Source organism: Lycorma delicatula, chromosome 13, assembly GCF_047948215.1.
Source record: "Lycorma delicatula isolate Av1 chromosome 13, ASM4794821v1, whole genome shotgun sequence".
NCBI classification, from domain to species: domain Eukaryota; kingdom Metazoa; phylum Arthropoda; class Insecta; order Hemiptera; family Fulgoridae; genus Lycorma; species Lycorma delicatula.
Window position 1 is genome coordinate 19,453,171 of NC_134467.1, and position 18,206 is coordinate 19,471,376.

At 29.3% G+C, this 18,206-nt stretch overlaps 1 protein-coding gene across 2 annotated transcripts; it reads left to right on the top strand.

The window, feature by feature from the left end:
* The first annotated feature begins 3,257 nt into the window (after window positions 1–3,257).
* LOC142334105 (uncharacterized) lies at window positions 3,258–17,815 on the top strand. 2 transcript variants are annotated; one of them, XM_075381804.1, is made up of 3 exons: window positions 3,282–3,389; window positions 4,687–4,760; window positions 8,841–17,815. In XM_075381804.1, exon 3 carries the CDS (start codon window positions 8,902–8,904, stop codon window positions 11,977–11,979), a length of 3,078 nt encoding a protein of 1,025 aa, XP_075237919.1. In that variant the 5' UTR covers window positions 3,282–3,389; window positions 4,687–4,760; window positions 8,841–8,901; the 3' UTR covers window positions 11,980–17,815. The 2 variants fall into 2 exon arrangements, with proteins under 2 accessions (XP_075237918.1, XP_075237919.1); XM_075381803.1 differs by lacking the exon at window positions 4,687–4,760 and having other exon boundaries at window positions 3,258–3,389.
* The last annotated feature ends 391 nt before the right edge of the window (window positions 17,816–18,206 follow it).

Below are 18,206 nucleotides of genomic sequence, written 5' to 3' on the forward strand. Positions count from 1 at the left end.
CTTGGGAGAGAACCATTTTAATAAATTAAAATGGTCCCAAATTTGACCTCATTTATTTTTATAAATGACATCAGAAATGATATTAAGTCTAAGATCATTAAATATGTAGATAATGTCAATTATGTGAAAAAGTTCATTCTTAGTAACTTTTTGGCTGCTCAAGGGGATCTGTGTTAATTCATGAGTTGTCTATTTATAATGATGTGCCTGTAGTTTAGATAAGACTGTAGTTACGACTTATACTAGGAAGATGCTACAAGTGAAGTATTAATTTACGATAGTTACTCAAGAAATATAGAAAATAGAATCATTATTTGATTTAGAAGTTACCTTCGATGCTAAAGTTTTATTTGCAATGCATATATATTATAACAGCCAAAGCACAAAGGAATCTTGGTTTAATTTTTTGGACGAGTATATACTTTTAGCAGATTAGCACTATTCAGTACCTCTACCAAACACTGGTTAGATCGATAATGGAGTACTGCTCTGTTATTTGGTACTCAATAGAGAGGTTACAAATTTGAAGATGGAAGCAGGGTAGAAGTTCCGTAGGAATTTATGACAAATAGGGTCGTTGTGCATCAAAAACTCATACGTAGTGGATTATAATATTTTGGGCATTGCAAATTCGGTAGCAAGGATAAAAATGAAAAATGTAATGTTTTTATATAAGATAATGAATTGATGTTACATCTGTAGAATAGGTACTGGAATTTCTATGTTCATAGTAAGACATACATTATTTAAATATGATCAGAGCGATACATTATCTCCACAGGCCAGTTATGTTGAAAGCCTTAATTTTATTAATGTAAGTGGAGATGTGTTTAATGAGAATCTTAGTTCTTTAAAGAATAATTTTAGATATTTACTTATATTGTTTCTACTAAATGAATTTAGCTGATGTTCAGTTTGATGCTTCTGCTAAGTAGAATTTATAATTTATTTTTATATTAATATAGTGTAGATAATTTTTTATTAAAAATAGTTTTTTTAACAACTCAACATAGTTTTAGTGAGATAAAGATGTACTCTTATTACTAGATATTATCTTCTGACCAAGTGCAGACTTGTATTCTTCGATTTCATACTATTTAGAGTATGATTGTATTTATGGAATATTTTATATAATTTCTTTGACAGTTCTAAATATGCTGATTGGTTAGTGCAGCAAACCACAACTGTTCTGCGGCACGTCTTTTTACCATTAGCTAGATCTTCCCAGTTTTTCTGTGTAGATTAGGTTTTTTCATAGAGGCCGGCATAGCTAGAAGAGATGAAAGTTAGCCATCCATAAAAATTAAAAAATTATTCTAATTAATGCAGTTTTTATTTCTTAACATGTGATACATGAAACCAATCTGTTTTTTAATGCTGAAAACAAATCTGAAGTCAGAATTTTTTCATCTTAAATTTTTGAAAAATTTCAAAATTAAAATTTTGAAACATGATGCATGATTACACATATATATTTCACTTTATGTGATTACTTTATTTTTATGTTCTCAGAAAATATTTTTTACTGTATTAACTATTAACAATGAAACAACAATTTAAGTCAGAACACAAGTACACATCATGACATCACACTTCTCTATTGAAATGTTATGAAGAAGAATCATCTGTTTGTACAATTCAAAATAACAAAAAGCTTATTGGCTTTTTTAGCTACACTTTTAATAATATAATTTCTTCAGTCGGTGTGATAACTGTATTGAGTGAACAGTGAATCTTGTAACGCCTCATAAATGTGTAAATGATTCTGACAGTTTCTGTTGTATGTGTGTGAGTTGAATTCACTATAAAATAACATTTTTTTTTTTGTCTTCAGTCATTTGACTGGTTTGATGCAGCTCTCCAAGATTCCCTATCTAGTGCTAGTCGTTTCATTTCAGTATACCCTCTACATCCTACATCCCTAACAATTTGTTTTACATATTCCAAACGTGGCCTGCCTACACAATTTTTCCCTTCTACCTATCCTTCCAATATTAAAGCGACTATTCCAGGATGCCTTAGTATGTGGCCTATAAGTCTGTCTCTTCTTTTAACTATATTTTTCCAAATGCTTCTTCCTTCATCTATTTGCCGCAACACCTCTTCATTTGTCACTTTATCCACCCATCTGATTTTTAACATTCTCCTATAGCACCGCATTTCAAAAGCTTCTAATCTTTTCTTCTCAGATACTCCGATTGTCCAAGTTTCACTTCCATATAAAGGGACACTTCAAACATACACTTTCAAAAATCTTTTCCTGACATTTAAATTAATTTTTGATGTAAAAAATTATATTTCTTACTGAAGGCTCGTTTAGCTTGTGCTATTCGGCATTTTATATCGCTCCTGCTGATGAAACACTGGCTAGGAGAACAACATTTTGGCACAGACATCGAGCATTGGCAGCCAATCGAGCTTTCCAATGTTGGAAAACCATAACAAAGGCAAATCGATTGTTAATGTGCTAGCTGATTACTGTTGGGTTTTAATTCAAGGTGTACCGTATGGTAACTATAAAAGGAGAGCATCTTCTAGAAGTTTTAATGCAAATACATGACATCCATAATATTAGTTATATTAAGATTTATAGATCTTTAAAGTGACATTTCTATTAAACTGAGGGTGATAAAAGATTCTATTTACAGACCTATAATCTGTACAAATAAAAATAGGTACTACATTGAGAGAAACATTAAGTAGTTTTATTTTATAAATTAAATTTGATTTTTGAGAGACCAATTACATTTGACAAAAGATTTTTGAAAAAAAAAATTGTTTCGATTACATACATTAATTGCTGAGTATATGGAAAGAAATATCGTCAAATTTTATTTTTTTATTGTCGTTTCCCCACCACTTGCATGAAGTAGATAGTATGTATATAATATATATAATGTATGTATATATGTAATATGTATATATAATGTATATAATATATATATGCATGTAGATAATATATTTATAATTAATCAAATATTTATTTTTTATTCAAAAATAATTGTAAATAATTTGTTCATACACAATTTTTCATAAATAAGTATAACTAAAAATTATGAATAATTAATAATTATTTAAATGTTAAAATTATAAACAAAAAGCCGTCAATTTAATTCACGTTCAAGTCATTTCTTTATTAGAAGTTGAATTTGAAATACGCGCGTGGCTTAACTGTGAGGAGAACTCTAGCAAGCGATCGGCTCATTTCGGTTGAGTTCGTGGCTCCTCACCGTCCTGTCAAAAGACAGTGTAATAACGGAACGTAGAAGGTGGCACTCGTACTGTGGAGGATGCGTTGTTTTATATGGGTAAAAGAAACAGCTATTTCTTAAAATCATATAATTTGCTATTAAAACGCAAAATAGACCTTATTTATTCAGTTTTGAAAGGTAATTATGATTTTCAATATAGTTTCCGATTGTTTTTCGAAGTTTATTATAAACTATAGTTAGATGTAAAGTGATTTTAATTAGGAATTTCAAGAATTAAATTATAATGTTTAATGAATTCTAATAATTAGTGAACTGCAGTTATTTATTGGATTAGTTATATTTTCATCAAGATTATTTTTATTTTAGGAAACGTTTTAAGAAAGTTAAGGTAATAATCGGTAACTTAATTTAGATCTTAACATCGATTTCGATTGAAATATAAATTATTAAAATTGAATAATAGTAGCATACATTTTTTAACAAAACCGGAATATACGGTTCTGAGAATTTCCACATAAGGAAAACATTGAATTATTAACATTGGCCACGCCTCCGAATTTGATTGAACTTCTAATATATGTTACTTTCTTTTTAAATTACAAACTGGAACACTGTACTGCATGTATTTATTCACCTAAGGTAGGTGAATAAATTCATGTCATCTCAGCTAGAAACCACCTGAGACCTGCGATTCGAAAACCAAGGTGCTACAAATTTTAATTCAGTGTTTTGACATTAATTTATTGATAGATATATGTTATTTTAAGTCAAACAGTAACTGTATATAAACAAACATATAATTTAACATGTTAATGGAAAAATGATTATAACTGCAAGTTCCCAATCGGTACATACATATTTTAAGAAACTGACACAATCACAAGTATTGTGTTATGTTAATTACAAAAGCTGAAAACAGATAAATAATAACTATCTGTCAGGGGCATGAATTTAGTAATTATTTAAGATACATCCGTCGATATTATTTTAAGATTACCATGAACAGGATAAATTAGTAGTTTATAAATTTATAAAATGTTATGTTTAGTGTCCTTAGAATTAAAAACTTACAGAAATTTTAAAAGTTTTTAATTATCATGATTAAAAACGGATGTGAGCTGGATAATATGTCACGACATTACATCATTCTAACGGTTAAGTGTTCAATCATTCCATATAAAAATTTAAGCTCATTTGGTTAACCTTTTTTGTGTATAAGTATTAAAAAAAAGAAATTAAAACTTTTATAAATTTTTTTAGTATCTAATAATTGGTAAATGTATACTTTATTTGCAATTGTAACTATTAACAAAAATTTTAAAATTCAAGTTTCTTATTTGTGTAAAACATCAGGTGGTACATTGCAAATTGATAGGTTGTTTACCATAAGTTTTCAAAAGAATTTTTGAACATTTTTACTGTATTATGTCTATAAATATTTTAACAATTTTTTTTTTTCTTAATTTGTTGGTAGTTACTAGAAACAACGATGGTGAGTGTTTGAGTCGTGTTGTTTGTATACCAGTTATCTGATTGTTGAAAAATAAGGTAATTTTCTGTCTGTACAGCCCACCATGAGAATTTGTTCTGTATGAGTTACATATTGCTTTAAAATAAACTATTTTATGTTATTATGTTAAAAGTTTTAAACTACTTAGATGTATAACACTATTGTTAGACAATTGTTTAGGGACCAACATCAGACTAGTAATGAATATTTTGTGTTTAATATTACAATGTTACATATTTAACTGGAAAACAGAATTAGATAGCTTACTTTATCATTAATTATACTCTGTGTATGAATTGTACTTTTTCTGAACTGGTAACCATTAGTCACTGTGAAAGAGAACTTGGTCTCAATCAGAACCGAGTTGGAAAAATTATTTATTCAAGATATGTGTCTAAACTGTTAGATTAGTTTTTGGAAGCCAAGTGAACTCTGTGAAATGGATGATATTTACAAAAAGAAAGTTAAATTGTGAAGGGATGAGTAAGAAATAGGTGTTCATTGGAATAAAGGATGGAGAGAATGACATTACAAAATATTAATTTTTTTATTTTTGCTCATTTTAAGGATAATTAAAATTTAAGTAATTTTGATCTCTACAATGTACCCAGATGCAAAATAAGAAACAGTTTTTTTCATTTCTATTATGAAAGTTAAAATTTGTGTTTACAATATTTTTAAGCAATTTTTGTTTGTTAAGGATCACTTTTATTATAAAAACATTTTTATTAAATTGTTACAGAGTAAGGAAGCTTAAAATAAATAAAAAAATTGTTTGAAATTTGGAAATTATGCATTTCTGCTTCCTTGCCGAGCACATTTTTCACTTATATCTAGAAACAATTAATTATTATTTTTTTTTTTAATTACAGGAAGCAAAACGTTTTTTTTGTATTCAGTCATTTGACTGGTTTGATGCAGCTCTCCAAGATTTCCTATCTAGTGCTAATCATTTCATTTCGGTATATCCCCTACATCCTATATCCCTAACAATTTGTTTTACATACTCCAAATGTTGCCTGCCTGCATAATTGTTTCCTTCTATCTGCCCCTCCAATATTAAAGCAACTATTCCAGAATGCCTTAATATTTGACCTATAAGTCTGTCTTTTCTTTTAATTATATTTTTCAAATGCTTCTTTCTTCATCTATTTGCTGTAACACCTCTTCGTTTGTCACTTTATCCAACATTTATCGATTTTTAACATTCTTCTATAGCACCACATTTCAAGAACTTCTAATCTTTTCTTCTCAGGTACTCCGGATCATCCAAGTTTCATTTCCATATAAAGCTACGCTCCAAACATATACTTTCAAAAATCTTTTCCTGATGTTTAAATTAATTTTTGATGTAAAAAAATTATATTTCTTACTGAAGGCTCGTTTAGCTTGTGCTATTCGGCATTTTATATCGCTCCTGCTTCGTCCGTCTTTAGTAATTCTACTTCCCAACTAACAAAATTCTTCTACCTCCATAATCTTTTCTCCTCCTGTTTTCACATTCAGTGGTCCATCTTCATTATTTCTACTACATTTCATTTCTTTAATTTTGTTTTTGTTTATTTTCATGCTGTAGTTCTTGTGTAGGACTTCATCCATGCTGTTCATTGTTCCTTTTAAATCCTTTTTACACTCAGCTAGAATTACTATATCATCAGGAAATCATAGCATCTTTATCTTTTCACCTTGTACTGTTACTCCAGATCTAAATTGTTCTTTAACATCATTAACTGCTAGTTCTATGTAAAGATTAAAGTAATGGGGATACGGAACATCCTTGTTGGACTCCCTTTCTTATTACGGCTTCTTTCTTATGTTCTTCAATTATTACTGTTGTTGTTTGGTTCCTGTAAATGTTAGCAACTGTTTTTCTGTCTCTGTATTTGAACCCTAATTTTTTTAAAATACTGAACATTTTATTCCAGTACGTTATCGAATGCCTTTTCTAGGTCTATAAATGCTAAGTATGTTGGGTTGTTTTTCTTTAATTCTTCCTTCTACTATTAATCTGAGAGCTAAAATTGCTTCCCTTGTCCCTATACTTTTCCTGAAACCAAATTGGTCTTTCCCTAACAGTTCTTGCACTCTCCTCTCAATTCTTCCGTACAGAATTCTAGTTAAGATTTTTGATGTAAGATCAGTTAAGCTAATTGTTATGTATTCTTCACATTTATCTGCTCCTGCTTTCTTTGGTATCATGATTATAACACTCTTTTTGAAGTCTGATGGAACTTCCCCTTTTTCATAAATATTACACGCCAGTTTGTATAATCTATCAATCGCTTCCTCACCTGCACTGCGCAGTAATTCTACAGGTATTCTGTCTATTCCAGGAGTCTTTCTGCCATTCAAATCTTTTAATGCTCTCTTAAATTCAGATCTCAGTATTGTTTCTCCCCTTTCATCCTCTTCGACTTCCTGTTCTTCCTCTATAACACGATTTTCTAATTCATTTCCAATGTATAACTCTTCAATATATTACATCCACCTATCGACTTTGTCTTTCGTATTGTATATCGGTGTACCATCTTTGTTTAACACATTATTAGATTTTAATTTATGTACCACAAAATTTTCCTTTTCTTTCCTGTATGCTCCATCTATTTTACCAATGATCATTTCTCTTTCCACTTCTGAACACTTCTTTAATCCACTCTTCTTTTGCTAGTTTGCATGTCCTGTTTGTAGTATTTCTTAATTGTCGATTGTTTCTTTTACTTTCTTCATCACTAGCATTGTTATATTTTCTATATTCATGCATCAGCTGCAATATATTGTCTGAAATCCAATGTTTTCTACCAGTTCTCTTTGTTCTGCCTAAGTTTTCTTCTGCTGATTTAAGAATTTCCTTTTTTTAATGGAACACCTCATTAAAATTTGAAAATAATGTAATTTTTAATTTTAAAGTGCCCCCCTTTGGTTTAGGCAATTTAAGATTGCCTATGTTATTTCCAGACCAAGGAGTTGTTACTGCCCAAATGTTGGTTGGATCTGGGAAACTACAGAAGAGAACAAAAGTACATAACAGTTAAACACATTACCACTTATGTACATAGCTGGAGGAAAAACCCAATGACACGGGTCTGATAATTTTTAAAGAATTCAAAAAATTTTTGTAATATTTAAATGTTTATTATGAAAATAAAAATAATACTTTTAAATTTAATTGGAAAGAATATTCAATTCAATTTATTTATTATAAAATTGTATTAAAAAACAATTATTTTATAATAATACAGTAGATTTATCAGAAATATACATATACTTATTTAGAGCATTGATTTGCAGATATTAAACAAAATAATGTTTATAAATAACTCAAAAATCATGCTAAAAAATAATAAAAAGAACCACACACACAGAACTCAAACTGCAAATATCAAGAACTACGAACTCTCAGACTCTGTCTGTATAGTATTTTGTTATTTTGAAACAAGTACAATGGGTAAAATGAAATGTCTGTAAATCTCAATAGCAGAAAAAAGAATCTCATCTGTTAAAATAATTATTATAAAAGAAATAAGTGTTTATAATACTCATAAATATTCATCTAATATTGATTTCATTATTACTCTTTTTTACAAAACAGCATAATTTTCTTAATGTGGATAGAAAGTGTATATTTACATTTTAGTAACAGCAGAAACATTTATTTAACGATTTATATTAATTTTTAAATGCATAAAATTCATTTTAATCATATGAAAAACGAATGAATATCATAAAATAGGCATCATAAAGTTAATAATTTTATAATAATTTTGTTAAGCATGGTCTATTTGTATAAGTATACAATTATAGTTATACAAAAACCCGCTTACCAACAATTGAATTTGAAGCATTCAAGCGCTTTCAGAATTAAATTTCATCTTCAGGAACTCTCATATTCATCCTATTTATAATATTAATTAAAACTTTGCATATAAAATTAAATAAAAAAAAAGTGAAGTTTTAATTAATATTATAAATAGAATGAATATGAGCATTCCCGAAGATGGAATTTAGTTTCGAAAGCACTTGAATGCTTTAAATTCAGTTTTTAGGTAAGCAGTTTTTTTTTAATATTAACTATAACAATTTTAGTACCAGTGAATTTATATTAAATTTTTTTTTTTCAGATTAAGGAATTGGAAAAAAACTGTTTATATATTTCTACATCCTTCAAAACATAACGTAAAGATGTGGTATGATAATATCGTTGAAGGAATTGTTGAAAATGATATCGATAAGGTTGTTGAAATATTGGAAGACAATACGGATGAAATCAAAAGGATAATGACAAATTTTAAATTATATTATTTATTTTATAAGACAAAAAGTAAAGAAATGGTGGTAGCTTTATTAGACTATTTTGATGTTAAAAATATATTTGATATTACCCTAATTTTAACATCGATTATTAATATTGCTATTATGCATGATATGGATATCGAAATGATTAAACGATTGGTTGACAGAGGTGGAAATATTAATAATACAGATGTAAGACATGTTTCACCATTATTACAATGTATAAAAAGTAAAAGAAATGTAAATTTTGTAAAAGAGATTTTAAAAATGGGTGCAAATGTCAATGAGATTTGTGATAAGGATAAAAATACGATATTACATTTAGCTGTAAGTAATTTTTGTAGCGGTGATGATATTGAAATTATTAAGTTGTTGGTAGATTCAGGCGCAGATATCAATGCTGCAAATTCTGCTTGGGAAAAACCTTTAATAAAATTACCTTTGAATGTAGATGAAGATTTGTGGCTAGAACTTATAAAGAGAATACCGGATATTGATAAATATACCGAAATGCATTTGTTGTATGACAATTTCTTAACTACTGTAGTATCTAAAAAAAGTAGAATTAAACAGTTTATAGATATAATAATTAAAAGATTCATTCCAGATAAACTGAATAAAGTGTGTAATCGTTTTCTTTATTTAGCACTAAAAAATAATTGTAGTGTTGATTGTATTACAGAAATCATTGATAATGGTGCAAGTGTTAATGAATTGAAATACCTTAATGAAGACGAAAATGATTATTCTATTCCACCATTATTAATGGCATTACAGCTTAATAGAGGTAAGGATATTATATCTGTGCTTATTGATAAAGGTGCAAATGTTAATTCGATTGGTGAACTCGGTGTGACACCGTTATTATGTGCAATAAATAACAATTATAAGGTAGAAATAATCGATAAACTGATAAATTTTGAAGCGGATGTCAATAACTGTGATTTTGATAGAGTTACACCTTTAATGTATGCAATTAAAAACGGTGATTTTGAGGTCATCAGTAGGTTGATTAAAGCTGAAGCTGATGTAAATGCAGTGGACATGTTTGGCAGAACAAGTTTGTGTTACGCTGTTGTGTATTTTAATGACTATGATCTAATTAATTTACTTATTAAAAAAGGAGCCAATTTTAGCGAAATAAATGATTGTCATGATCGTTTTTGGTTTAGCATAGAAGTTGTGGAGGAAAGCGATGACAAATTTTTTGCTGAACTAATTCCTAATAGAAACGATGTAAATATAAAAGATGAATTTGGTCAGACATTTTTAATGTACGCATTAGAATTAAGTATGAACAAAAATATTATTTTTAATATCATACGTAATGGGGCCGACATTAATGCAACTGATAATAGAGGATATACACCTCTAATTTACGCTATAAAGTATGAGTGTGATATCGAAGTAATTAATAAACTTATAAAACATGGAGCCGATGTTAACGTAATCGATAATGATGGATTAACACCTTTAAAGCATGCTGTCCATTCTAGTACATTTAAAGAAATAATACAAATACTTCTTGATAATGGTGTAAATATAAACACTCATGATGAAAATAATAATACAGTTTTATTGTATATACTGAAACATAATAATAATAATAATAATAAAGAACTTGTCAGTTTTGTAATTCATAAAGGAGCTGATGTTAATATTTGTGATAACGCAGGTTTAACGCCATTAATGTATGCTATATTATATAGTGCTGGAAGTAATAAAGTAGAAATAGCAACTTTATTAATAAAAAATGGTGCTTTTATAGATGTTAGTGATGTGGAAGGCCACACAGCTTTATATTACGCACTTTCATGTGAAAATATCAATAAGTGTTTGCATTTGCTAATAGATTGTGGAGCCAGTGTTCCTAAATGTATTGCGTATCTTGGTGAAGGTAAAACTCATTTAATTTATAGCGTCTGTTTTGTTAGAGATGTAAAAATTATGATTGAATTTTTACAATGCGTAGAAGATATCAGTGAAGTTGATAAATGCGGTACAAACTATTTAAATTTTTTTTTTACTTATCATGTAGAACTTGCAATTTTGTTTATCTGTGATCATATTGATTTTTTAAAGAATGATGCAGAACTTATTGAAAAGGTTTTTGTACACACTCCAATTAATTATCTTAGAAAATTATTATTTTGTTGTGGATTAGATATAAATTTGTTAGATAAAAATCGTCGTACACTACTAATTAATGCTTCATATGCATGTTGTGATGTTAAATTGATCAAAGAAATTTTAGAAAACGGTGGTAATCCAAATTTGGCAGATTGCTATTTAGATACGGCGCTACATTACACTGTTTTACCAGAACCGTTCAATTTGTTAGTTGTGTATGGTAATGCTGATGTTTCTGCTAGAAATGATTACGGTGAAATAACATGTAAAAGGACCCTATGTGATCTTGGTAGTTTTAATCCAAGGTGTATTAAACCGTTTACAAAACATGTATTTTTAGTTCTTCCTGAAGAGCTGGATATGTTTGGCCCAGTAAAAACTTTTTATTCTGATTTTCTTAAAGATTGTAGGATTGAATTAAATAAGATGAAATCTGTAAATATAGTCGATAATTTATCATTTTTTAAATTTTGTTGTAAATTATCGAAGCATGATATGAATCTAATTTCAGAATCTGATAATTTTTGTGTTTACAGTGAAGAACAAATTGAACGATTATTTCCAATTTATTTTGATATAATTATTATGAAAATAAAAAAATGTAAGATTGATTTAAGTAAAAGACAGTTAATAAATTCTTTGGAAAAGTTAATTATAATAAACAGAATCATTAAATCATATAACCCTAAGAAAATTCATTCGAATAATTATTGTAGTAGTGTTGAACATTTAGATCAGTTATGTGAATGTGTTTCCCTTAATTATGACATAATATATTGTATTTCTAAATATTTATGTGATAGACATATTGTTAATTTACTTCTTGCTTCATATTAGTTTTGATATGAAACACTGGATAAGTTATGGGTACAATATGAATGATAGATTCTTTTTTGTATTCTACCGACCCTGTGATTTATGAGGATTAACCATGAGATACGCTCTTCAATATTACCATGAGTTTACTCAGCCTTCTCAGGTGACATCATTTGGATTTGCCAGTGTAATATTTTATGCATTTTGCAAAGAATGCTTAACTACTTAATTCTAAGGAAGTCTCAGATAAACTGAGTGAGTTTATTAAAGACATTAATTTAATATTGGGCAGATTTATTGAGAGTATTAACGTTGTAGATACGACTAATGGGTAATTTAAGTTTACCAATGTTTTGATTGTAATTTTAATAAAAATAAAACATTTTCAAAATTAAATAAACATTCCTATAAATTTAATAGTATAAAAACGTTTTTGATAGTATGAAAAGGCGTAAATATGCAAGAACACAAGAGCTCTATTATAAGGTGTATTCTAAACTTCCTGATATGGTTGTACAAGGCAACTTTTCTGATCTTAAAGATCCCAAAGATCAGATAAAACCTCCCTTTGAAAAGTTTAATGATATGTACAGAGTAATTCACGGGAACTGGATGTTTTTAAAATAATCATAAAAAATTGAATATTTACTTTAAAAAGTTTTATTGGTAATGAAACACTTGTTAAATTAAAGCATTTGTTACTTACTCATGAAGGAAAAATTATGTCCGGCAAGTGATGTCCATTTTGGGCAATACATTGTTGTAGCCTTTCACGGTAACTGGCCTCAATTCTTTGCAGCATGTCTACATCAATCTGGGTGATGTGATGACGAATTGCGATCTTTAGGTCCTCCAATGTACGCGGTTTATTGCTGTACACACGCGATTTCAGAAATCCCCACAGAAAAAAATCACAACTACTCAAGTGGGGAGACCGAGGGGGCCAAGGAATGTCGCCGAATCTGGAAACGATCCGTCCCGGAAACAAGTTACGGAGAACAGCCATCGTTGCCCTCGCTGTGTGCGCTGTAGCTCCATCCTGCTGTAATAACACATTTTTAAAATCGATTCCCCGGTTTCGTAACTCAGGGATGAAAAACGTATACGACATCGCAATGTAACGATCAGCTGTTACAGTTACGGCAGTGTCATTTTCTTAAAAAAAATACGGTCCAATAACACCGACCTTTCCTATTGCACACCAGACGGTCACCTTTGGGCTATGAAGTGGTCTCTCGTGAAGCTGATGCGGGTTTCTTTCTACCCAATACCAGCAATTCTGTTTGTTGACGAAGCCATTCAGATGAAAATGGGCTTCGTCACTCATTAACAGTAACAAATTTTCATTTTCTTCAAAATTGGTAAGCATTTGCTGACAAAATTGTAATCGCTGCGTGAAATCTTGCTCGTTTAACTGCTGCACGACGGCTATCTTCTAAGGATGGAAATGCAGGTCTGTATGCAGAATTCGTATTACCGTACTTGTGCTCATTTGAAGCGCTGCTGAATGCCTCTGAATAGAGCGGCGTGGGCTTCTGACAATGGCTTCCCTTACTATTTCGATGTTCTCCGGAGTGCTAGCAGTTCGTCGGGGACCTGGTGGTTTTTTCTTCAATATTGAACCGCTTGTTCAAATGTCGTTTGCCCATCGCAATATTGTGTTACGAGAAGGGACGCTTGCATTACAATGGATATTAAACTGACGGCGGAAATCTCGCTGAACAGCAGTTACGGATTCGTCATTTCGCACAAAACCGTCATACACGTACAGGCGTTGGTCTAGCGTCCACGGCTCAATCTCAACGACTAAAATGTAAATTCCATGAACAAAGGAAACGTCAGACACCAGCCACATGCCCTCCCACCACGAACGCCCGAGTACAACCCACTTCAAAAACATATGGTTACCGTGAATGACCCTGTGTAATAAATTATGGGGAGAGTCACGTCGGTCAAAATTTTAATACCGAATTTTTGATAAAATGACCGAATATATTATGCCCTCATTCAATATTAAAGAAATAAAATTTTGGATTTCATGTTTGAAAACTAAAGGGGCTCGTGGCCTAGATAGTTTTCTTTGTTATAGTATACTTGTGGGAATCAAGTATTTTCTTTTAAAATTATTTACTTCATTAATTTACCAACATTTTGAGCCTTACCCAACATTTTCTGAAATTGTCTTTACATGAATCATACGGTTTTTATACCAAAACCAGGTAAGGATCTTTTGGATCAGAGTTCTTGGAAGCCTAAAACTGTCATTGTTAGGTTGAATTTATCCCTGGTAATGATTTATTTTCTAATTCTTTCATTTTACATGAAGCAATCTGTGCAGCCAGATCAAGTAAACAGGAGAGTTTGGGTATGACCATGCATGATTTGTCTAAAGCCTTTGATATAGTTCATGTTGATATTTTTTTTTGCTTATTAACATGTGGTTTTCCACCATCTTTTGTACATTTCGTTAAAGTTATGTACACTGGCGTGTCAACATCTTTTGGCAGATAGCAAATATTCTGTCAGAATTCATAGAGACATCAAGCAGGGTTGTCCTTTATCTCCTTTGTTATTATTTATTTGTAATTTACCCCATTTTTGAAAGCTGTTCTAAATTTAAAACTAGTGAAACTTATGGTTCTGTTGGTGCTATTAATTTTGCCGACAATCTGGTTTTACTGAGTATTGAACCTTCTCATGTCCAAGGTCATTTGAGTTTTGATATAAAATTGGTTTAAATTTAATACTCATATATTTATCTAAATTCAAGATTTTCATTTAAATGGACTTCAAGTTCATATGTTGGGTGTTGAAAATTTTTAAATATCTGCATACTTCTTTACTTACATACTTACATACTTCTTTAAAGAAAGGTGCTATTCCTGAACAGCAATTAAATAAGTAAGATACTTGATACTGTTAGTTCCGTTTAGGGTTTGTGCTTCAAACCCTAAAGCAGAAACTTAATTTAATTTTTAAGTATATCTTTTCTAAACTTATTTATTCATTAATTGTGTCTCAACCCTTTATTAAGATTAAGATTCTAAATGCCGTTGATGAGGAGCTTAGGTTTATTATATTATTAACATGTTTGCGGCCATCCAGGTACTGAAGTTCGTCTTATAAACCCTCTTAACTGATTACATCTCACAGTCATCATCTCCCTACACATGGCATAACCTCGCCAAGTATTTATAAAACAACATCAATGATGTGTCTTAGATCATTGCTTGATATTTATCTTAAACATTCTGATCATTAATTATTGTAAATTTAAATCTGACCCCAATGTTTGTTTTTCAGATTTATTGATTTTTGTTTTGTGATGTATATTTAATGGTCGCACTTAATTCACATCCCTTAATATCTAGTAGATCCCCTTATCAAGTAGGACTCGATAAGGTACGGGTTTAATTCACGTTGACGAAATTGGCTAGGGCTTAAAGGTTTATTAAATTAACCTTTTCAGATCATGTAGCCTTGGAACTGGTTATGAGCGGTGTCAGTTTTTAAAATGCTGTTACAAAATCATTTTATATGGGATCTAAGTCGGTTATTTTTTTTTTTATATTCACAAAGGAATCACTTTTATTACACAATTTGAACGATGTTTATACGATGTAAAATGTTTTATTTTAGAAAGACTATGACCATTTTTTTCTCAGAAATGTGTGTGTGTGTGTGTGTGTGACTTGTGTATTATAATTGCTATGAGGATTACAGATTTATTTATTATTTACAAAAATATCTTATCTTACTAGGAGCATATCGATGTATTGAAACTCATAATAAATTATGATATACGGCACACAAAAAAAAAAGAAGGAATTTGTGGTCATAAATACATCACTTTTACTTAAGGCCTATAAATATCTTTTGTGACAAATGATATCGGTAAACATGTAACACACATCAATTCATAATGAATAACAGTATACAGTAAAAATGGTTTTTTTGTCAATCTAAATAGCCATTTCAGTGGTGGGGATTTTTATAAAACGTATTTTTCTGAATCTACTTTCACTTATACTAACTTATGTTACTAATCTGTGATTTATGACACGGGTTTTTCATCATATTTTGCCCAATTTTCAACCGATTTGATTGAAAGTATTATTTTTAAAATCAGCAAATTATGTTTCATTAACATAAAGCAAAAAAATTTCACTAATAAAAAATGCGCAAAAAAAATTCTGCAATTAAATTATCGTAATTTTTGTATTGTTTCAATTATTTTGTTACAGGCATAAAAAATATCCAATCGTAGCGTTTTTTTTTGTCAGAATCTGTTAAATCTCTTTAATATACTGTAAGTTTTTGAAATTTTTTTCTCAAGAGGATAGCATAAGACTATGAAGGGAGGCAATCAGATACCAACATATTTTCGCGGAGCGCGGATCATTGTGATGGGGAAGGGTTAAGTGTTTCATATGACCAGCCTACTCAGAGGTCAACCCAGAAAGAAGTATATACTTGCTTCATTATTTTATATACTCTGTCCTAGCTAAATATTTGTGTACCGGTACTGATTGTATTCAATGTTTTATCTAGCTTTGTGCAATATTTTCAGATTATTTTTGATGTTTCTTATTTTTTAATGTCACTTGTTATAAATAATTGTAAATGTTTGTATTTATGTAATGGATAAATGTAATAAATTAAATATTATTATATAGTGGAAGTGTTTGTTTGTAATAGTAAAAATAAAAATTCTGTTTCTGCTTATCAGTAGAATTTTCTTCTGTAATAAATAGAAAATATTTCTTAACAATTATATCTTTTGAGTTTCATTTTTACTAATGATAATTTTTCTTTTCGTTATTTATTTTTTATAAAAAATGTATAAAATCATATCATAGGTGCTGCATTAACAATATTAAATGACTTTGGTACTTATGTATTAACGCCACCGCAGCTACAGCTTTATTTAAAAACAAAGTAGTCAATCGGATTTCGGTGGAAAATGAACAGTCTCTTTATTAATTTTAATAAATGGTTATTTATATTTATTTATTTTATAAATATAATTTAACCAAACTTAACCTATGCTCTCTTCGCTCACTAACCTTGACTAATTAACACTATAATTTTTTTAGTATTTATTTAATAAATTCAGTAATTATTGCTATTATTTATTATTTAAATAATCAAAACACTCCTGTTAATTAGTCAAGGTTAGCGAGCATAGGTTAAGTTTGGTTAAATTATATTTATAAAATAAAATATAAATAACCGTTTATTAAAATTAATAAAGAGACTGTTTTTTTGAATCTATGTTAAACTCTATATCGGCCCATTTTCCCCTGAAATTCAATTGACTACTTTGTTTTTAAATAAAGCTGTAGCTGCGGTGGCGTTAATACGTAAGTACCATGATTTTTTATAAATTATCAGTGTACATGTTCTGATGTGAGAATTTTCATGAGTTATAATAGATTATGGACTTTTTTCATAACGGTATACTTAATGTATTTTATTAATTTTTAAAATAATTATGAAATATATAATTTATTGGCTAGAATAAAAATTACTATCCTTTACCAGAGAAAAAGCTAGTTTGTCTAAGCATCACAAGTTTACAAGGTTGCATGTATAATTGTTGATTAAACTGATCAAATAGTTTTTCCCACATCAAGAGATCAAATACTGCAAAAAGTATTGTAGTACTTTTTCTATTAGAAATAAAGTGTGGTTGGTAAAGTTGGTGTAAGTGACTTGGCTGTGCTTATATTTCTTAAGAAAATGTATTATATGAAAACTGTAAAATGTATTTATATACTTGCCTATAAAAGAATGTATTTTTATAACAGCTGTAAGTTTTTAAAACTCATTAATTAATAAAGATTATTTTCATTTTGAATAACATATTTTATTTATTACCTATATCAATTATAATTTTCATATCGATAATAATTTTTGATAGAACAAACATACAATATTTTCTGTGTACATATTCCTTGTAGAATGATGATTTTATTGGTGTTCAGTTATGTTTTAAGATCACAGTGACAATTAGTTCATGCACCAATATTTTATGAACTGTATAGTAAAAAATTACATTCTCAATGTTACCTCTTATCATCTTTATTTATACCTAAATTTTGGGTTATACCTTATTTTAAAAACATTTTCATCAGAATGATTACTTTTTCATAGCAGGTTCTTTTACAACTACTCCCTTCCATTCTGTTAAGAAGATAACAGGAAGCTGCTTTACTCCTCACCGCTCTTAATATGTTCGGCATGAG